General features: G+C 32.6%; 1 protein-coding gene across 6 annotated transcripts in view; it reads left to right on the top strand.

The window, feature by feature from the left end:
* LOC124360424 (microtubule-associated protein Jupiter-like) overlaps positions 1 to 14,959 on the top strand; it is a 33,255-nt gene extending 18,296 nt beyond the window's left edge. Inside the window, exons 1-5 of one of the 6 annotated variants that reach the window (XM_046814047.1) lie at positions 3,312 to 3,395; positions 4,569 to 4,643; positions 5,596 to 5,987; positions 11,494 to 11,550; positions 14,715 to 14,959. In XM_046814047.1, coding sequence (XP_046670003.1) covers positions 3,385 to 3,395; positions 4,569 to 4,643; positions 5,596 to 5,987; positions 11,494 to 11,550; positions 14,715 to 14,875 — 696 coding nt within the window. In that variant the 5' untranslated portion in view covers positions 3,312 to 3,384 and the 3' untranslated portion in view covers positions 14,876 to 14,959. Of the gene's footprint in view, positions 1 to 1,963; positions 2,118 to 3,311; positions 3,396 to 4,568; positions 4,644 to 5,595; positions 5,988 to 11,493; positions 11,551 to 14,714 lie in introns of those variants that run through there. The other 5 variants (XM_046814049.1, XM_046814048.1, XM_046814051.1 and 2 more) reach the window with 5 other exon arrangements.
* Positions 14,960 to 18,125: the final 3,166 nt, after the last annotated feature.

Raw genomic sequence — 18,125 nt, 5'->3', positions numbered from 1 at the left:
TCGAATTCGTCTAATCCTGGTTTTAAGCTTCCCCATTGTAGCACATTAGGCTTAGAATTGATGGATTGACAACGTGGTTCGTATCTATCCATAATGACAACTTGTGAATTCTGAGAAGGGTTAGCGTAGGGTTTCCGGCGCTCGTACAACTTTGAGCTTTGGTGGAGTGACGATCTCGCCTACCTGTACCATTCTATTGATGTTTCCTTTAGATTGTAGTAATGAATCCATGTTTCATCTCCAGTTGAGATATCACTCAGAACTGTATTTAGCACGCAACGAGGCGCGCACTTGCAGTGCCCTAATTTGTGAATCATGTCACCTTCTCGTTCTTTAGATATCAAAATAAGAAGCGATTTCATGTTGTTTTGTTCCTCTGTTTTCTCGAATAAACACATCAACACGAGACTGGTTTTTATATGTTGTCTCACTCACCGAACGACCGGAGCGATAAACACTGCAAATTTTCCAAATTCACAACTTTTATCTCTTAAAACCAACTTTCGAGAGTTTGTAATATACATAGTTTCGTCGTCGTAAACACTTGTCATACGTCGATGAGTTTTCAATGGGGATCTTCTACGACTAGATTTTTTACTGCGACAGAAAACTTGTCTCGGTCATATTGTGTAAGATCCTGAAACAAAAGTAACATATGCATAACATAACAGTATAACATTTGCAACCAAATGTTACCGTAGCACGTTTTTTGTGTTGTTTTTTTACAACAAGAAGCAGAGAAATTTCATTTAGTCCTTTAAGGACCTTTGCCCTGCTTCCTTATTGACGGGATATTCTGGATGGGTAAAGTTAGGGGTGGGGCCGCCTCCACGAGAAAAGAGTTTTGCCATTAATCTCAGTCATGTCTCCTTGGAAGAAGAGGAAGTCAGCTCTGTATCAGCCTCTTCAGTCAAAGCAGGCAGCATCAGTCCTTAACACTTGGGGAGATCCTTCCACCTCCCAGCAGCCATCTCTTGCAGTAGACTAGAGTTTTATCGATCTACCTTTGCAACCAAATACCTGAACATTTGCGGTTATGCCGCTCCTGGACACCCCTAAGGTTGCCCAGAGTGACACATCGGTGTATGCTGTACACAGAGAGGTTCAACTGGAAAGTATAAACCAGCCAGAAGTGAATCCTACTGAGGTCACGATTAAACTGATGTTACAGTCTCGGATTGCGTTTTAATTGTTACTAGTCAATAAAAATTACTGCTAGTATCAAGAAGTAAATTATCCTTATTTGTTAAGTGCGATGTCTTACTGTTATAAGTAGTTGATACATCATCAGTCTACACCCACACGTTTTATCGATTAAGAACGCGACCATTGTTACTTGATGGAATGCGTTCCTCCCAAGCGCTGTTGGCGTTGTGCTTGAATCCACGACCTCGTTTGTTGCCCACGTTTTTACAAGGATGGCGGAAGACGGAGCAGACAGCCCCGCCACTGGCAGTGCCCTTCATGGACTATCGGTCCGTTCCGCTCCTGTCCTTTGTGTCTCGCTCGGTCGTCACCTCGGCAACAACTGTCATATCTCAGACAATATTTTATTATTCTCTTCCAATTTCTTTACGACGAAACAAGAACATGATAGTTTATTTTTAAGTAATATGACTGTTGTTGAAAATTGTTGAAATTACTCTGTTCAATTAGTAAAGAAATTTGCTATTGTTAAAGTTTGTAAAAAGAGTCACGGCGACGTCAAACGTGTGTGAACAATAATTAATTATTTTACATTTTCTGAGCAAGATTTAATAATCTTTCTACGATTACAAACCTCCTTGAATTTATCTATTGTAGTTTATGTGTATAATAATTTCACTAATTAAGCTTTCCGATTGTTTTTATTAAATAATAAGCAAATTTTTCAACATAATACAATCATTAACTTGTTCCTATTATAACATAAGAGAGGTCAGTGGACTCAGGAGTCGGGTTGCCGCCCCGCCCGACCCAGCATATGGCGTGGGAGGGAGGTATCCATGGCAACGTGTCAACAGTGGTTACCATCAACAAATTTGTCAGTCTTGTTTTATGTTGGTTATATTTTTGACGTGCAATATGTTTGGTTCCGACAATTCAAATAGATCTGTGAATCAAGTATCAAGAAGGAGGTACGTTAGTAACTTAGTTTATACTATTAAGTGAACAGTTTCAAAGTTGTATCGTATTGTAATGTCTAGTTAACGACAGGTCTAGGTGTGGTGCTTCTCGTAACGCATAGGCTATCCTCGTACTGCAGGTGTACCCCGTCGAGCCCATTACTAAATATGCTGGGTCTATCGTTGTAGGTTATTGTCCAAGTTGCAGCTCTTAGCAGTGTAAAATAAACATTATTAAACCATTGATTCTAATGTAGGTAGTACTAGTTTTTGTATCATTAAGTAAAATAAGATGTAAGCGTTTCTCGTATTAAAATAATATTTTGCTACGTTTAAAGTGTACATTTTCTTTACAATTACACAATTATGTAATACGTACATAATTAGCGATATATAATTAAACCCCAACACTATGTGAGATGGAATTAAACAACTTGTATTCAGTAGTTGAGATATAAAATTTGTATGAGTTCATTATAAAATTACACACACACACACACACGTTAAATCGTCATTAGTTTGCTTGTTTTTTACTCAAAAATAACTTGGAAACCTCCCACTAAAGTATTGATTTGCGACAAACTGAAAGCGTTTACTGCTTAGTTAACACCGAATGTTTTTAGTAATTTAAGAGAAAGTCTCGCACAGTAAAGATACGTACCTGTTTAAAATGCTGAAACTCTAAAACATGCCGTATATTCGAAATTTTGTCACAGGACATCTGATTTTACTTGTTATTAGTTAAAACAAAACTTAATCCTCTAAAAACGTATACGTTTTCCTGTATGAAGTAGCTATCACTTACACATTGAGGAAATAATTTATACGCATCAAGTCTCTGCTAGTTTTCCGATGTTTAAATAATTTATAGTGGGTATATCTCAAGTTTATGTAACAGGAACGATCGTTCGTGAAGAAGGTGGATGCAGCCTACGCATTCATTTTGTAACATTTCCAAAAACGATTGAACTCATGGAAGTGCCTTTAAATAATACACGATAGAACTAAAAATACAGGAAAAATGGAATGGCACCTTCATAGGTAAATCTACAGATATTTTTAGTCAGCCAGATGTAGTTGGGTAGAAATATTAAATGTTGGATGTGTAAATTGAAATAGCGCTATATTATAGCGTTAATTAGTTGTGGATTATGAAGATACGGGGCGGCGTGGCGCGGCGCGGTGTGGTTTGGCGGGCGGTCAGAGCCGAGAACTGGTTGTCAGCTGAGAATGTAGGCGGACCTGCTGGTCACTGCGCAGTGTTAGTGTAGCGGCCATCATGGCGGCTAGGTAAACCTCACTATATCTACTGATCTCCAGACACTGCTTGTAGTAACTAACTAGTTCGTACGCATGGATAGGCTCAGTGCGCTATATTACATTTAATACAATATATTTCGTCTTGTTGCTTTGAATTTCCGATGATTTTTTAAAATGTTGAATCTTTTGAATATGAATCATATTACAGCCTTATCTTTGCCCAATTAGCATGTCCATTGTCACTATCAATATTAATATAAATTGCAGAAAAGCTAGTTTTTAAATCATAAATTCACACGAGTCATATTCCCCTTGTGCTTCTTGTCACCTTTAATTTATTTCAGTGTGAGCAAAATATTAAAAATATATCGAGTGTGCACGTGAGGTTTCACTATCAAAGAGTAACTTATTACTGTACAAGCCAACTTAATCTTGCATTTTTTAACATACTGTACCTTGTGTAAACGTTCGAATGAAAGTTGCCTTAAACGGCAGCTACTCTCGGAGAGAGGACAACTCCCTCGTGTGTAACGGGTATTTACTTGATCTGTCCTTAACGTAGACATGATATGGCGTTTAAACACGTTCGTCCATCCAACAACTTTATTGTATATCGGGACTTTATTTTGTATGTGCAAAAGAAATGTATTTAAATATGACGATATCACGATTGAACCTTTAATTACTTTAGTTTAATATATATGTCAGATAGTCTCGCACGTCAGGTTACTACTAGTGGGTTAGTACTATTGCTTGCCACATGACACTAACGTGTAGGCTAGAGCAAGTGTTTATCGAATGAAGGCCAAATTAGTGTCTGCAGAACGATGAAACCTCCAGGGGCGAATGTCACGTGTGTTAGGGTATCGGTAATATTGCTTGCCGCATGTCACTAACGTGTAGGCTAGAGCAAGTGTTAACGAATGAAGGCCAAATTAGTGTCTGCAGAACGATGAAACCTCCAGGGGCGAATGTCACGTGTGTTAGGGTATCGGTAATATTGCTTGCCGCATGTCACTAACGTGTAGGCTAGAGCAAGTGTTTAACGAATGAAGGCCAAATTAGTGTCTGCAGAACGATGAAACCTCCAGGGGCGAATGTCACGTGTATTAGGTTATCGGTACTATTGCTTGCCGCTTGTCACTAACATGTAGGCTAGGGAAGGTGTTACCGAATGAAGGCCAAATAAGTGTTTTGCTGCAGAAAGATGAAACCTCCAGGTGGCGAGTGTCACGATCTCTGGGGAGCGTCTTTCAACGGATCTCCCAGTCACCTCAGGCACGTTACGTAATACTAATGGTGTATACATATTATAGTATAATAACTTATTTTCAGCTGATAAGTATTGCAGTGTACTGTCTGAAGTGGTTATAAAATCAACCACTTGAATGATCAGTTTGTATTCAGTATATAAATGTGGGGACATGAAATGTCTTATCATATTTCAATCCCTGGCTTGTTTGTATTTATACTGGGTACTTTGGGGAATGTCTCCATGGTTTTGACTTATTTATCAGTGGTCTTCAGAAAACCTGAGTAAAACCTTACTTTTAGTACATTTTTAATTAGTGTAGAATTTTTTGACACAGCACATACAGTTAGTGCAACATTTGCGTCACAACACATTTTGTATAATTACTTATTTTTTCTTATGTTTCTGTTCCTATTTAGATTTATTTATAAATCCACTAAATTACTTAGTCATTATCTATTGTCCTTTACTTTCATGATGAAGTGATATTTGATCTAATTATTATAAATTTGGTATGCAAAATACTTTATTCCATTCTAGTTGGTTATTTGAAATTATCTATCATTAAGTTATCTCTAATGGTACCTACTGGTATTAGTTTATTGTGTCAGTTACTGGTACAATTAGTGTTTTTGGCTATAACTTGTGTGAAAATAGTACAATTGTTTTGAAATCCATGCATACGTCTTTTTTCCTTTTCCTTTTCCTTTTCCTTTTCCTTATGACTTTTATGAAGATATCCATTTTCGGTAATCCTGAAAAAAAAAAAACTGTTGTTCTCATGAATATATCTGTATGTCTTCCTTGAACATTGTCTGGATAGTAAATATAAATAATCTTTGACTTTAAATGTTATTGAATTTTCTAAACATACAATGGTAAAAAACGGTGTATACAATGATGTGGCTTTGGGACACAGTGGTTAATATTCAAATAAATATTATTTTGGATTGTAACATGTCTTCTTTTGATTGGCAGGGTGCTGAAACCACCTGGTGGAGGCAGCAGTGACATTTTTGGGACTTCAGCAGAACCCACAGAGCCTCAGCGAAAAACTAGAACACACTTGACCTCATCAATTTTTGGTGAAGAAACTGTTACCCCCTCAAGAAACAAAGCCGGTAATGATTCCTTTTACAATTTGTTTGGAAATGAACCGCAAGTCAGGCCTGTATCAGCCTTTAAGGACAAGACCAAAAGTAATATTATCCTTGATGATGTTTCTACAAATACAACTGACAGTGATGCAAAGAAAAGTCTGACCTTCACTAATGAGGATGTTACACAGTCGGGAGACTCTGTTGACGGAGAAGTTCCAGTAAATCATGATAGTGTACATACAAATGGAAATAATAGCGATATTCTGCCAGGTAAGATCTTAATAACAACAAATTAAGTCCACTGTTTGTAAATAAAATCTAAGTTGAACAAAATAATTTTAAACAAATAATTAAAGAAAATTGTTTAAAACACATGATTTAAAGTAGCTACTGTTATAATTTATTGTATTAATAGTAATTTGACTGAGCTTTAGTGAAGCCTTTCCTGGAGGGGCAGGAGAAATTTCATATCTGTCTGAGTGTCCGCACGATATCTCAAGAACGAACTGACTTATAGATTTGAAATTTTGCATGAAGCTTAAATCTATGTAGTAAACATTAAGTTTAATGATAGTGTATGTCACTCAAAAGGATTTGATTGAGCGAAAATTTTTACCTGGTTTTATGGGATAACCATAACGGCAATGAGGAAATCGTAGAATAAATCAATTTCAAGGGACACATTAATTACAATGTGAAAAAATTAATTGCTTTCAAAATAATTTAAAATCATAATATTTTTCAAGATCTTAACTGAGGATAAATTTCATGAAGTGTTTGACATACCTCAACACAATTCTGATTATCTTCATGAGGCCTTTCTAAGGGCCTCAAAAAATAAATTACATTAAATATTGGTTTTGTAATTTTTGTAATTAGTCATATTTTTACAAATTGAATAAATTGAATTGAAGAATAAGATTCTTTATGTTTTGAAAATGTGTGTAAAAGGTTACTGACATATAATCCAAATTTTACACACATTTAGATTTATTACCAAAACAATTATATCATAAAAGTTGACTATGAGGAATTACATACAGTTCTTATAGGTTCAAGGGCTCAAACTTTTAAATTTGTTTTGTTGAGTAAACCTTCAGAATCTGGACTTTAGTGCAGGTTATCAACTTTTCTAATCTTTTCTGGCATTGCCGGAGAAAGATTGGACTGAACATTACATTGTTAATTTAATAATTTTAACCTGTATGAACATTCTAAGAAACTGTCTAATTAGAATTAAGTAATGCATTAGCAAGTCTATGTTTTATCTGAAAAATTTAAAATTCTTTGTTGGTACTATAGTATAAAACATAGCAACTGGTTTCAAGTTTTCTCAACAGAGTACAGCAAAATATATGCTTTTCATTATTTGTAAAACAAAATAAGTTAAACATTTATCCTAATTAAATGTAAAAGTTAGTTATACAAATAAAAAATGTATGTAATAAATACATTTATCAATACCTAATTTATTTCAGTGGACTTAATTTGTGTTTTGTTTTTTCAGGTAATTTCAGCTGTATATCTTAAATCATAATATTCTGCTATTGCTTTTTGTTTGATAATAAAATAACACTTCACACTTTTATTGTATTTTCATACTTCACTAACTCTTTGAGCTTTTGCACGCTTACTTAGCTTTTTCACGTAATGCAATGAATATCATGCCACCTTTTATTAATATGATAAAAATGCTTTTATTATTGTTATTCCATATTTTATTAGGAGAAAATTCTAATTCTTTCTCTCTCCCTTCATCCAACTCACTACCCCGCTGTGTGTCTTTGTGCATGGGTATACATATAATGCTTTGCTTTACCCTAAATGATACTTTTATTGCGTTTGAAGTATATTAATAGATCAATTTTGTACAGACAGTTTGTTATTTTAAAAATGTGTATTTCAAATTATAATAGCAATATCTCATACAATTTCTCAGCAAATGATCTTTCACCCACAGCACCTAAAAATCAAAGTAAATTAGCAAATAAATATTAGAGTTCAGATCGCAAGTGATGACCAAAGTATATGTATTTTGACAACTGGGTCAAAGGAAATAGTTAAAGGTCTCAGTGTAGTAGTCTTGTTATATAAAAAATGAAGAAACTGGAAACATTACTGGTTTATTTACTAACTCAGCTCACAACATAAACATAATAATCAATCACATTTATGCTCAACAGTCTATAACAGCTGTTTATAATACATCAGAGAGTTCAAAGAGAATACAATATTAGTCCTTCTCATTGAAATTGCAAGGTAGAACCTGATTAATATGGCACCTCCAGATCTGGCCCTCAAGTCAATAGTAGAGATGATCTTTTTTAGCGCTTGTCTGAAACTCCTCTTATTTCACGACTCCCAGTAGTCCTTGGCTTATATTGGGTGCCAACCTATATTGTCTGGCAAGGTGGAGCAATAGATCCAGTTGCGATGGTCTTCGATTTCCTGACACATACAAGCAGGCCCAGAGTAGTTTGTATTCTCAGGGAAAACATAACTTCACAAGGAGACAGGTCTATGTTGTTGTTAGCTCCTGAGCTGTGTAAGAAGGCATTTTGAAATGGATGTTACTAGATTCTTCAGACATTGCTTCAAGTGTCTTTATTCTCCGAAAAATTCGTTTAGCCCGGTCATTTATTGAGGAATGAAAGGGTGCTGTTGTGTTGTGTATTATGGAATTGTCTTGTAGGAAGTGCTCGAACATCTGGGACATATACTCTTGTCCATTATCAGCACAGTAGAATGCCAAATGTTGCATAAAGCGTTTGAAATACTACAATTCACCAATCTGATATTGTTCTTTTCATTCGAATGACTTCGATCCAATTAGTATAAGCATGAATGAATAACAATACAATAGAACTTCGTTTAGCAAGGTCCAGCAAAGTCAATATGTAGACGTTCCCAAGAACCCTTGACCTCTTCCCAGTGATAAAGATTGACTTTTGCTGGTTTGTTCCCTGTAAGACAACAGCATTTGCAGTTTCGAGCCAGTTCTTTTATATTAGCACCAATGCCCTTTCAGTAGACATAGCTTCACATATCATAGCCTTTCAGGGGCTTCAAGTTAAAAGTCATTTTGGCACCATTTGAGTGATAGTAATGTCCAGGTTATGTTTACCAATCATACTGCTGTATAGCAAACCATCTCACAGTAAGGAGTAAAGGCCTTAGGCTAAAGGAAGGACTCAAATATCAGGTGCCTAAAAGATTGGATGTCAGAAGTGGTGAGCCATCCAAAGGTCTAGGGCCGGGGTTTATAAGCTAAAAAGATCAGATGAAACGTTATTTTTTTGAATAATTCCAAACAATATATTGTCATTTAACAAGAACAGTATTTACCATGTCAGAATACACCAAAGTACCTAGTCAGCAGATATAACATTAATTAGATAATGTAAATTAATAACAGGAGTTTAAATTTATTGTACATTTGCTAACACTATTCTAAATAGTGAGGCTGTTAAATAAATATAGAATTAAATTAATAACAACTATATTACTATTAATTATATTTTTAATTTTAAATCACCTAAAATTATTTTACATAACATTAATTTATAAATGTTGTCTTAAGCTAAGAATTCATGGCAGATTACAAACCTACCCTAAATTAATGATGTACCAAAAACTTTGACATCAATAAGGCAAACTTTGAATAAATTTAGAAGTAAAATGTCATTAAAACTCATCAATTCAATAAAAAGGATTTTACAAGTCTTGTATAAAATTGTATAAGGAAGGTTTCAGTATAAAAGATAATGGCTGGATTGTTTTGTCTGATAGCAATGAACTCATTTAAATTTATTTTGTTGTTTATTGTTTTTTTTTAATACTTAACTATATCAAATATATATATATATATATATATATATATATATATATATATATATATATATATTAATGATTGTTTGTATTTTTAACTTTAAAAAAGAGTGTTTTACAATGTTCAAAAGTGTTAAGACTTGCTTTGTAAGATAAGAATTTCTTGAAATTTGTGAACCGTAAAATAAACACCTTTTTAATGACAGAGTTTCATTCAGAATCTTCGAAACAAGTTGACATTATCATTCAAAGAGAAATTGACTAGCTGTATTTTAAGACACTTAAAGGACAAGCTCAAGGAGGGCAAAAAATTAAATTGAAAACCCAGAAGGGTTCATTGTTTATTGGCCCATAATGGATTTCAGAGGATCTTCACACAGCCTGAGGTTAAGAATGGGAGTGTTCTTTCATTGTTTAATTAAAAACCCAAATTTTAATTTAATTGATTTGGTATGTGCTCACAAACTGTTTCACTTCTGACTTTTTACAGAATACCATGGCAGTTATACTTAGCCATTCATGTTTTCTTGTTGATGCTCTCAAGAAACTGTTTTTTTTTATATATTTTTTTTATTTATATCACAAATGCTTTGGATATGAAACTTACCTATGACTCTCTTGTTATATTACAGATAGTGCAAAGCTTGCAACATTTAGTAATCTATATGTTTGTATGCTTCAATTTCGTCTGTGCTCTAAGTTGTAAAAAATGCTATGTCAATTTCAAATAGAATCTGCAACAGTAATGTCTGTATACAATAATACCTTGTATTGTTAAATTTCTAGTAAACAATATTTCGGAAACATAAAAACTGCAAATAAGAGTGTAAAATCTTGAAATATTAGTATTACTAATTTAACCAGTGAATTATATTAATTTGGAAAAATCCTCATTTTGATATGCCTAAACAAAACTTTAATAACTTTTATTATTGACATAGTGTTGATACTGTCAACCTACAAATATTCCTCGAGTAGAAATTTTTTTAATTTAGTAAAATTTGCACAGTAAGTGTGGTTCAATTTCAAGTTAATAAATACACCTTGTAGTTTATATAAAATTTCCAAACTATAAGCCATAATTATTAAAAGTTTTAACTCGTATTACTACTAAAAATACAAAAATAATCATTTTTTGCCTTTTGTATTCGTGAATTAATCAAACATCGGTTTTAACCCTTTGAGTGCCAACGCCCGATTTTACCGGACGACAAAAGTTGGCCGAAAAGTACCGACGTCCGATTTTACCGGACGTTCGGGAAAAAAGTCACTAAAAATTGTAACCTTTAATATTTTTAAATAATATCATATTGAAATGTTTGTGAAGAATCGTTCTTTTCAAAATAAATTGTTATAGTACATTTCCGATCAAACTTTAAATTATGAAACTCACATATAAACATTTTTGGTTGCCATAGCTACCGGAAACAATGTGACAACAGTTTCTTAAAAGTTGTATAACTTACTCATTATTGAAGATAATAGTATAAATTTTTCAAGATTTACAGACAATTGCATAAACTTTCCAGTGATATGGACTAAGAAAAGGATATGAATTTTTTTGTCATAATAATTTGGTTGAAAAATGAAATTATCAAAACTGTTTGAATTTTTTTTAGGTAAGTCCATTTTTGGTATTCCTAAATTTAGTGTTATGGTAACTTTGTTATTCTATGTTAATTAAACAGAGTTTTCAGAGAAAAATAAAGAAAGAATCATGTTGATAGCTTATTAAATAATCGAACTGTGAATTTTTTACTAAAACCTTGCAAAATGCCTGCAGAAGGGCTGGCACTTTTAGGTACACCCACTAGAAAAATACCTGGCACTTTTCAGTATACCCACTCAATAAATACTTGGCACTCAAAGGGTTAATTTAAGTATGTAGCTATAGAGGTAGTGCATTTCTTTGCTTGGCTTAGGTGTTGGTGCATGTGCATGTTTACAGAATCCTCAATGATAGACATCTGTGAACTGACAGAGAGGGAAGCTACAAAGATGCCAGGTAATTATACTTTACTGTCTCCATATAGTCTGAAATGCAACTCCATCCAGGTACTTATATTGCACTTATATCAAGATATTTAGTTCATTGTTGTTTTAGTCTTTGGAACCTAATTTTAGATATTACATTTATGTCATTAAACAATCAGTGTTAAAACTGCACCGACTCTAACTGGTTAGAATGGTGTTTTAACCTATATAAACCCAGTAACTTTCTGGTGGATGCTGGGTCCCCAGGGGGTATACAAAGGTAGAACTAATTGTATGCTACAATACAGGGTATCCCGTAACTCTCTGGACAAAGGTATATCACATTATTGCTGAGATCAAGACAAACAAATCTCACCATATAAACATGGGTCTCCGGTGCTTAATATCCATCAGTTTCTGATGTTTCTCATCAGATGATATGGTTTTTATTAAAGAATTAATATATTAAAAATTAATAAATTATATCATACCAAATTTGGATTTTTGCGATTCAATGTTTATTAAAATTAAAATATATATATAATATATATATATATATATATATAATGTATGCAGAAAATAAATGCTCAGAGGCTTCTTTAAACAATAGAAGAAAAAGACCACAAAAATCCTTTAATATTTCGACTATATTGTCGTTTTCAGAAAGGATTATATACGCTTTTTGTACCTTTCTGAAAATGACAATATAGTCGAAATATTAAAGGATTTTTGTGAAGTCTTTTTCTTCTATATATATAAAATATGTCAGGGATATGACCTGCAAGGAGTCAGAAGGATATCTTAAATTAGAGGGTAGGTTGGGAAATACATCAAATTAAGGATCTATGTTAGTAGGTCTATATTTTACGTTGGTTTTAAAATTTGAAACATTTACAATGTAAGTTCTGTTCTAGATGGTTTAATATTCTTGTCTTGGTTGAAGTTGTAAAAGTTAAACTTAGTAAATGAATATTGGACTAAAGAAATAGTTTTTAAGGTAGTTAGGACTTCACATCCAATAGAGAATGGTCTACAAGGAGTTAGGGGGAAAATTTAACGTAAGTTTTCTTCTAACTCCTAATGGGTCATCCCTCTGACATGACTAAAAAATGTTAGTTACTTCAAAAAGTAGATTTATAGGTACATTAAAGATGTACCAAGTTTTATTGCTTTACCTGTAGGGAATTGTCAAGCCCGTGCTGAACGTTTTTTACACCCTGTATATGTATATGTATATACAGGGGTGCTGAAAAGTCCCGGGACGGTCTAATAACTTTTGAACTAATTACAATATAAGAACCAAAATTTACATCAAGCTTTTGCTCATATAAAACTATTATTTTATGTATTTCACCATGATATCCTGCTTATGGGGGACGTCCCGCTAGGGGTTGGTGAAAATTCTTAAATAGAAGCATAGGTCGAGTCGTACATCAAATTAAAGCTCTTTTAATTAGAAACATTTTGGCGAAAATCTGACGTAAAACAGTTGACGCATTACAAAATGGCGGACACTGAAAGATTATAAAATACATAATTTTTCAAATGCAAACATTCTGGTTGTTAGAGAAAACTGAGACACTTAATCTTTTATTTTACTTCTTTTACTTCAAATCACTTACCAAAACAGTTATAACAAATGTTCAAAGTGTTTGCCTTCAGTTTGCTGACAATATCCCAATCGATTGTAGAACGCTGATATCGTATTGTTTAAAGCTTGGACAAGAACACCCTGAGCTTCTCTTACAATACGGTTTCTCAACTCATCCAAATTTCTCCAGATTTGTCCCCTTTAAACTACTTTTTCTTTGAGGTAGCCCCAAAGAAAAAGTAGTTTAAAGGGGACAAAACCTCAAAATTTGGATGAGTTGAGAAACCGTATTGTAAGAGAAGCTCAGGGTGTTCTTGTCCAAGCTTTAAACAATACGATATCAGCGTTCTACAATCGATTGGGATATTGTCAGCAAACTGAAGGCAAACACTTTGAACATTTGTTATAACTGTTTTGGTAAGTGATTTGAAGTAAAAGAAGTAAAATAAAAGATTAAGTGTCTCAGTTTTCTCTAACAACCAGAATGTTTGCATTTGAAAAATTATGTATTTTATAATCTTTCAGTGTCCGCCATTTTGTAATGCGTCAACTGTTTTACGTCAGATTTTCGCCAAAATGTTTCTAATTAAAAGAGCTTTAATTTGATGTACGACTCGACCTATGCTTCTATTTAAGAATTTTCACCAACCCCTAGCGGGACGTCCCCCATAAGCAGGATATCATGGTGAAATACATAAAATAATAGTTTTATATGAGCAAAAGCTTGATGTAAATTTTGGTTCTTATATTGTAATTAGTTCAAAAGTTATTAGACCGTCCCGGGACTTTTCAGCACCCCTGTGTATATATAATTGAAATATGTATTATTACAAAGTCTTAAACATTAAGTATGAGCCTTGTTTTTGATTGGTAATACTGTGTTAGTTTCCTAGAGATATTTACAATTTGTTTTTAATAAACTATATTATATATTTTTCAATTGTCTTATATTTCCCAGAGAGCTCCATTAGTGTAGTTAGTAACCAATTGTACAGTAGAGAGAGAGCAAGTGCAAAAATGTTGTTCAAATTTATGTCATTGTCTGCCTGAAGTACTGGTTATAATTGTATTTGTGTTCCATTATTTATTATAATTTTTTTAATATTTCACTTTGTGTTACAAAATGTTTAAAACCAATTTCTTATTCATGCATAGTTCAAAACTTCTTCCTGTGTAGAGAATATATGTTCTAGCCAAAGTTAAATGGAACGATTTTAAATATTTCCTTAGAAGTTGAGAACTTCACATTCTCAAGTGTGTGATGTGTTCAATTGTTATGCTTCTTGAGGTTGATCACTATATTTTAGATTACTGATATATTTAACATGTAATCTTACACCTTGAGTAGCTAAGCATATAATCCTTCATTTCTTTCTATTAGAATCTTCTTAGTCTGTTAGTTGTAGAGCTAAGATTTGACTGTAGTCTTATATAATTTTGAAATTAATTGTATTATGATAAGACCTTTTTAGCAGTGTTAGATTTAAGTATCCTCTTTCTTGGTAGAACTGTCTAGTTTTAGTTTTTATACAATGATCTCAGCAAAATATGGTCAAATGTTTCAATCTAGAATTCCATGTATATATTTGTACTTGGTTGTACAGATGGCGGCAATTCCGCAGCCAGCAATGGACCAGCTGTGAATGGTGCCTCGTCCACCTCAGAGTCTAGTGCCTCCACTCCGGCCCCTACCCCAGCTCCAGCTACCGCTGCTGCTGCCAAGCAGCGTGTGCCTCCCGGCGGCTTCTCATCAGGCCTCTGGTGAACTGCACCATGCTTCCTCCATGCTTACCCAATATTTATGACTTAAGTTTTTTCTACATATTACATTAAAATTTTTTGCTTTACTTTTCTGATTTTTCTATTATTTTGTTAGTCTAACCTTATGAAAGTATTTATTAAGATAACTTTTACCTGTACTTAACAATAGAATACACTTATCTAGATTTTTGTATTGCTTCTGATATTTCTCTGATAGATTGAATTAAGAAAAAATCGTGTCTTGTTAAACAGTTTGTTCTGTTAATGAACAAAATTACTTGTTGTAATTTAATCCTAAATCATGAAGCATGAGTTATATTTCTCTAAGTTGCCAATGACTTAAAAATAGAATTAAGTACTATTTGTAAGACATACGGTCCAAGTTAACTATTTAACTATATTTATTGAGCTAGCTAAAGTTGATCAGAGTCCAGTGCCGGTAACATGTTGTGTAATAAATTGTTGGTACATTTTATACTTTTGATAATAACTGAAAATTGTAATTAAGTCACTTAATTTTTGTATTGCTGCTATTTTAAATTTTGTTGTGTAGTTTATTGTACAAGTATAATTTAATATTTTGTATTCATAGTAAAGCACTTTCGTCTTTTATTTAATAAAAAAGTTTACAAAATTATCTCAGTTTACTAATTTCTTTTCCAATTTAAGTGCAACAAAACACTTAGATGTTTATAAATCAAAAAAACATTATTAGATCTGGTGTTTACTCAGCTATCTCTCTCAAATGGTTTAAGTTGTTCTAAACAAAACTAAAATTATAAAATAAGAACCTACATTACACAAGTTACCAAAGAAAAATTGTTTTTTTATTTAAAATCAGACAAAGGAAATTCAATAGTGATCTTAAACCAAGACGATTACAGAGTAAACAGTATGTTAAGTAAAGGACCCTACAAAAGTACCCACTTAACTTCAGAGTATATGAAATAATATAAAATAGTAGTCAGTAGTGAAATATATAGAAAGCTTATAATATCAAACCCCATTCTACCTCGATTATACTGTTTACCGAACGTTTACAAACCTGGAAAGGAAATGAGGTCTACAGTTTCATCAATAAACTCTCCAACATATTTACTGTAAAAATGGTTGTTACTGTAAAAATGGTTGCAAACCATATACTTAATGAGCTACCACAATTCCCTTCATTGGCAATAACAAACCAATTTGAATTTTTAAATTTAGTAAAAAATATTGAAATTGAAGATGATGAATACTAATTGGTATCTTTTGGTGTTACTTCTCTATACTGCAACGTACTTACGAAAACTACGGTTCTTTTAATACAAAATTGGGTTCAGTCTACTATACATTTAACAAGCAAAGAAGTTGAAGAGTTCATGCTTATAATTAATCTATGTATAAATCAAAACATTTTATTTTCAAATTGATAGAACAGCAATTGCAAATATTTTCATGATTCACTTCTAATCTTTTAAGAATCTCTACCATACTTTCCTAGAATTTGGATTCGTTATGTTGACGATATATTTGCTGTGTTCAACAAAAATGAAAACCTTGATAACTTTATAAATCAATTAAATTAATTTTAATCCAGCATTAAATTTACCTGTGGAATTGAATCTTACAACTCACTTCCCTTTTTAGATATATTAGTAATCAAAAACACAATTTCAAAATGATTAGAGATCGGTATATATCGTAAACCAACCCACACTGATAGTTTTATAACAAATCATCCACCAGCACAAGAACAAGCAATCTTCCATTCAATGATTTATAGATTATTAAACACTCCTCTATCATAAGAAAGATTTAAAAAAGAACTTCTGTATATAAAAAATGTTGCTGTTTTTAATCTATATAAAACGAATTTACTTTAATAAAGCTAAAAAGAAACACGACAACAAAGACTACACTTTTATCAATAAAAAACACAAACACAAATTGGATTAGCACTACTTACCAAATTTATCAAAACATGTACAAAAATCATTCAAAAAACATAAACAAAAACGTCACTTATAAGACAAGTAACTTGATGAATAATTTGAAAGATCCAAAAGATGATGAATAAATTATCAATTATCAAAAAATGTGATGACTGCAATAAAAAAACATTGGACAGACGAAAAGAAAAATTCATACATGGTATAAATCAAAAGAAAACCTAAAATTATTAACCCTCCAAGTGGTAATTAAATCACTTTGCTTCAAAGTGCTGGGCTGTTTTGAAGCAAAATACATGGTTTCTTAAAAGCCACTTTTTAGATACAAATATACATTCACAGATCATGTGTTGTATATCATTCTTTTCAGAAAAACATGCTTAAGGAAATAAAGATAATTCAAAACAATTACCACTTTTCTCTAAAAAAAGTCTTGATGAATAGTAAAAAACATTTTTTTTTTTTTTTTTTTTTTTAGATGGCGAGGTTGTAAATGTGTTTTAAAACACGGTTATAAATATTTTAAAATATACAAATTGTTTAAAACTTCATTGTGAACAATAAAAATGTCACTTCAAAGCCTTTTGAACAAAAACTACACACACAAAATATAAAAAGTTAAAAACAATTCCGCACACCAAAATTTACACAATGGACACATTCAAAGTAAACACTTCTCAAAACAATATTGGTTTGGATGCACATATAACCTCACAAAAGCTAAATGTCTGTTATAATAATTATGAATAGTAAAAAAAATCCTATTATGGTCCTTTTGTTTATATACATTTGACTAAAGAAACTTAGTCGGATTCTGATTGCTGCGCTACCCTCTTTCTTCTACTAGTATGTGCATCAATGCTCCGCTCTCCAGGTAAACCGAAATCACTAAGGAATGTTGAACTTGAAACTAGTGTTCCAAAATCTTCAGTACATAGAATAATTAAGAAAAACTCAATTAAATTTTACAAAAGTCACCTAGTCCATAATCTTCTTGAAGATGATCTGGATAAGAGAGTGGAATTTTGTTCTCGTATCATTGAGTTTCATGAGCTAGATCCTAATTGGCTTACTCAAATTGTTTTTTTCACACGAGTCCACTTTCTACGGCAATGGTGCTGTAAATAGGCATAGTTGTAATTATTATAACACCGGTAATCCACACATTCTTGAACAGACTCTACTCAAATCAAAAGGAATTATTGTTTGGGCAGCTGTCAGTTGTAACGGGGTGCTATCTTTTAACATTTCAGACAGTACAATGACGAAATAGGTATAAACAGGTTTTAAACGAACAAGTCTTGCCTCATTTTACGGTTCCAT

The sequence above is a fragment of the Homalodisca vitripennis genome, chromosome 4, assembly GCF_021130785.1.
Source record: "Homalodisca vitripennis isolate AUS2020 chromosome 4, UT_GWSS_2.1, whole genome shotgun sequence".
NCBI classification, from domain to species: domain Eukaryota; kingdom Metazoa; phylum Arthropoda; class Insecta; order Hemiptera; family Cicadellidae; genus Homalodisca; species Homalodisca vitripennis.
Note: the sequence above shows the minus strand (reverse complement) of the source record. Positions and strands in the feature narration are given on the sequence as shown.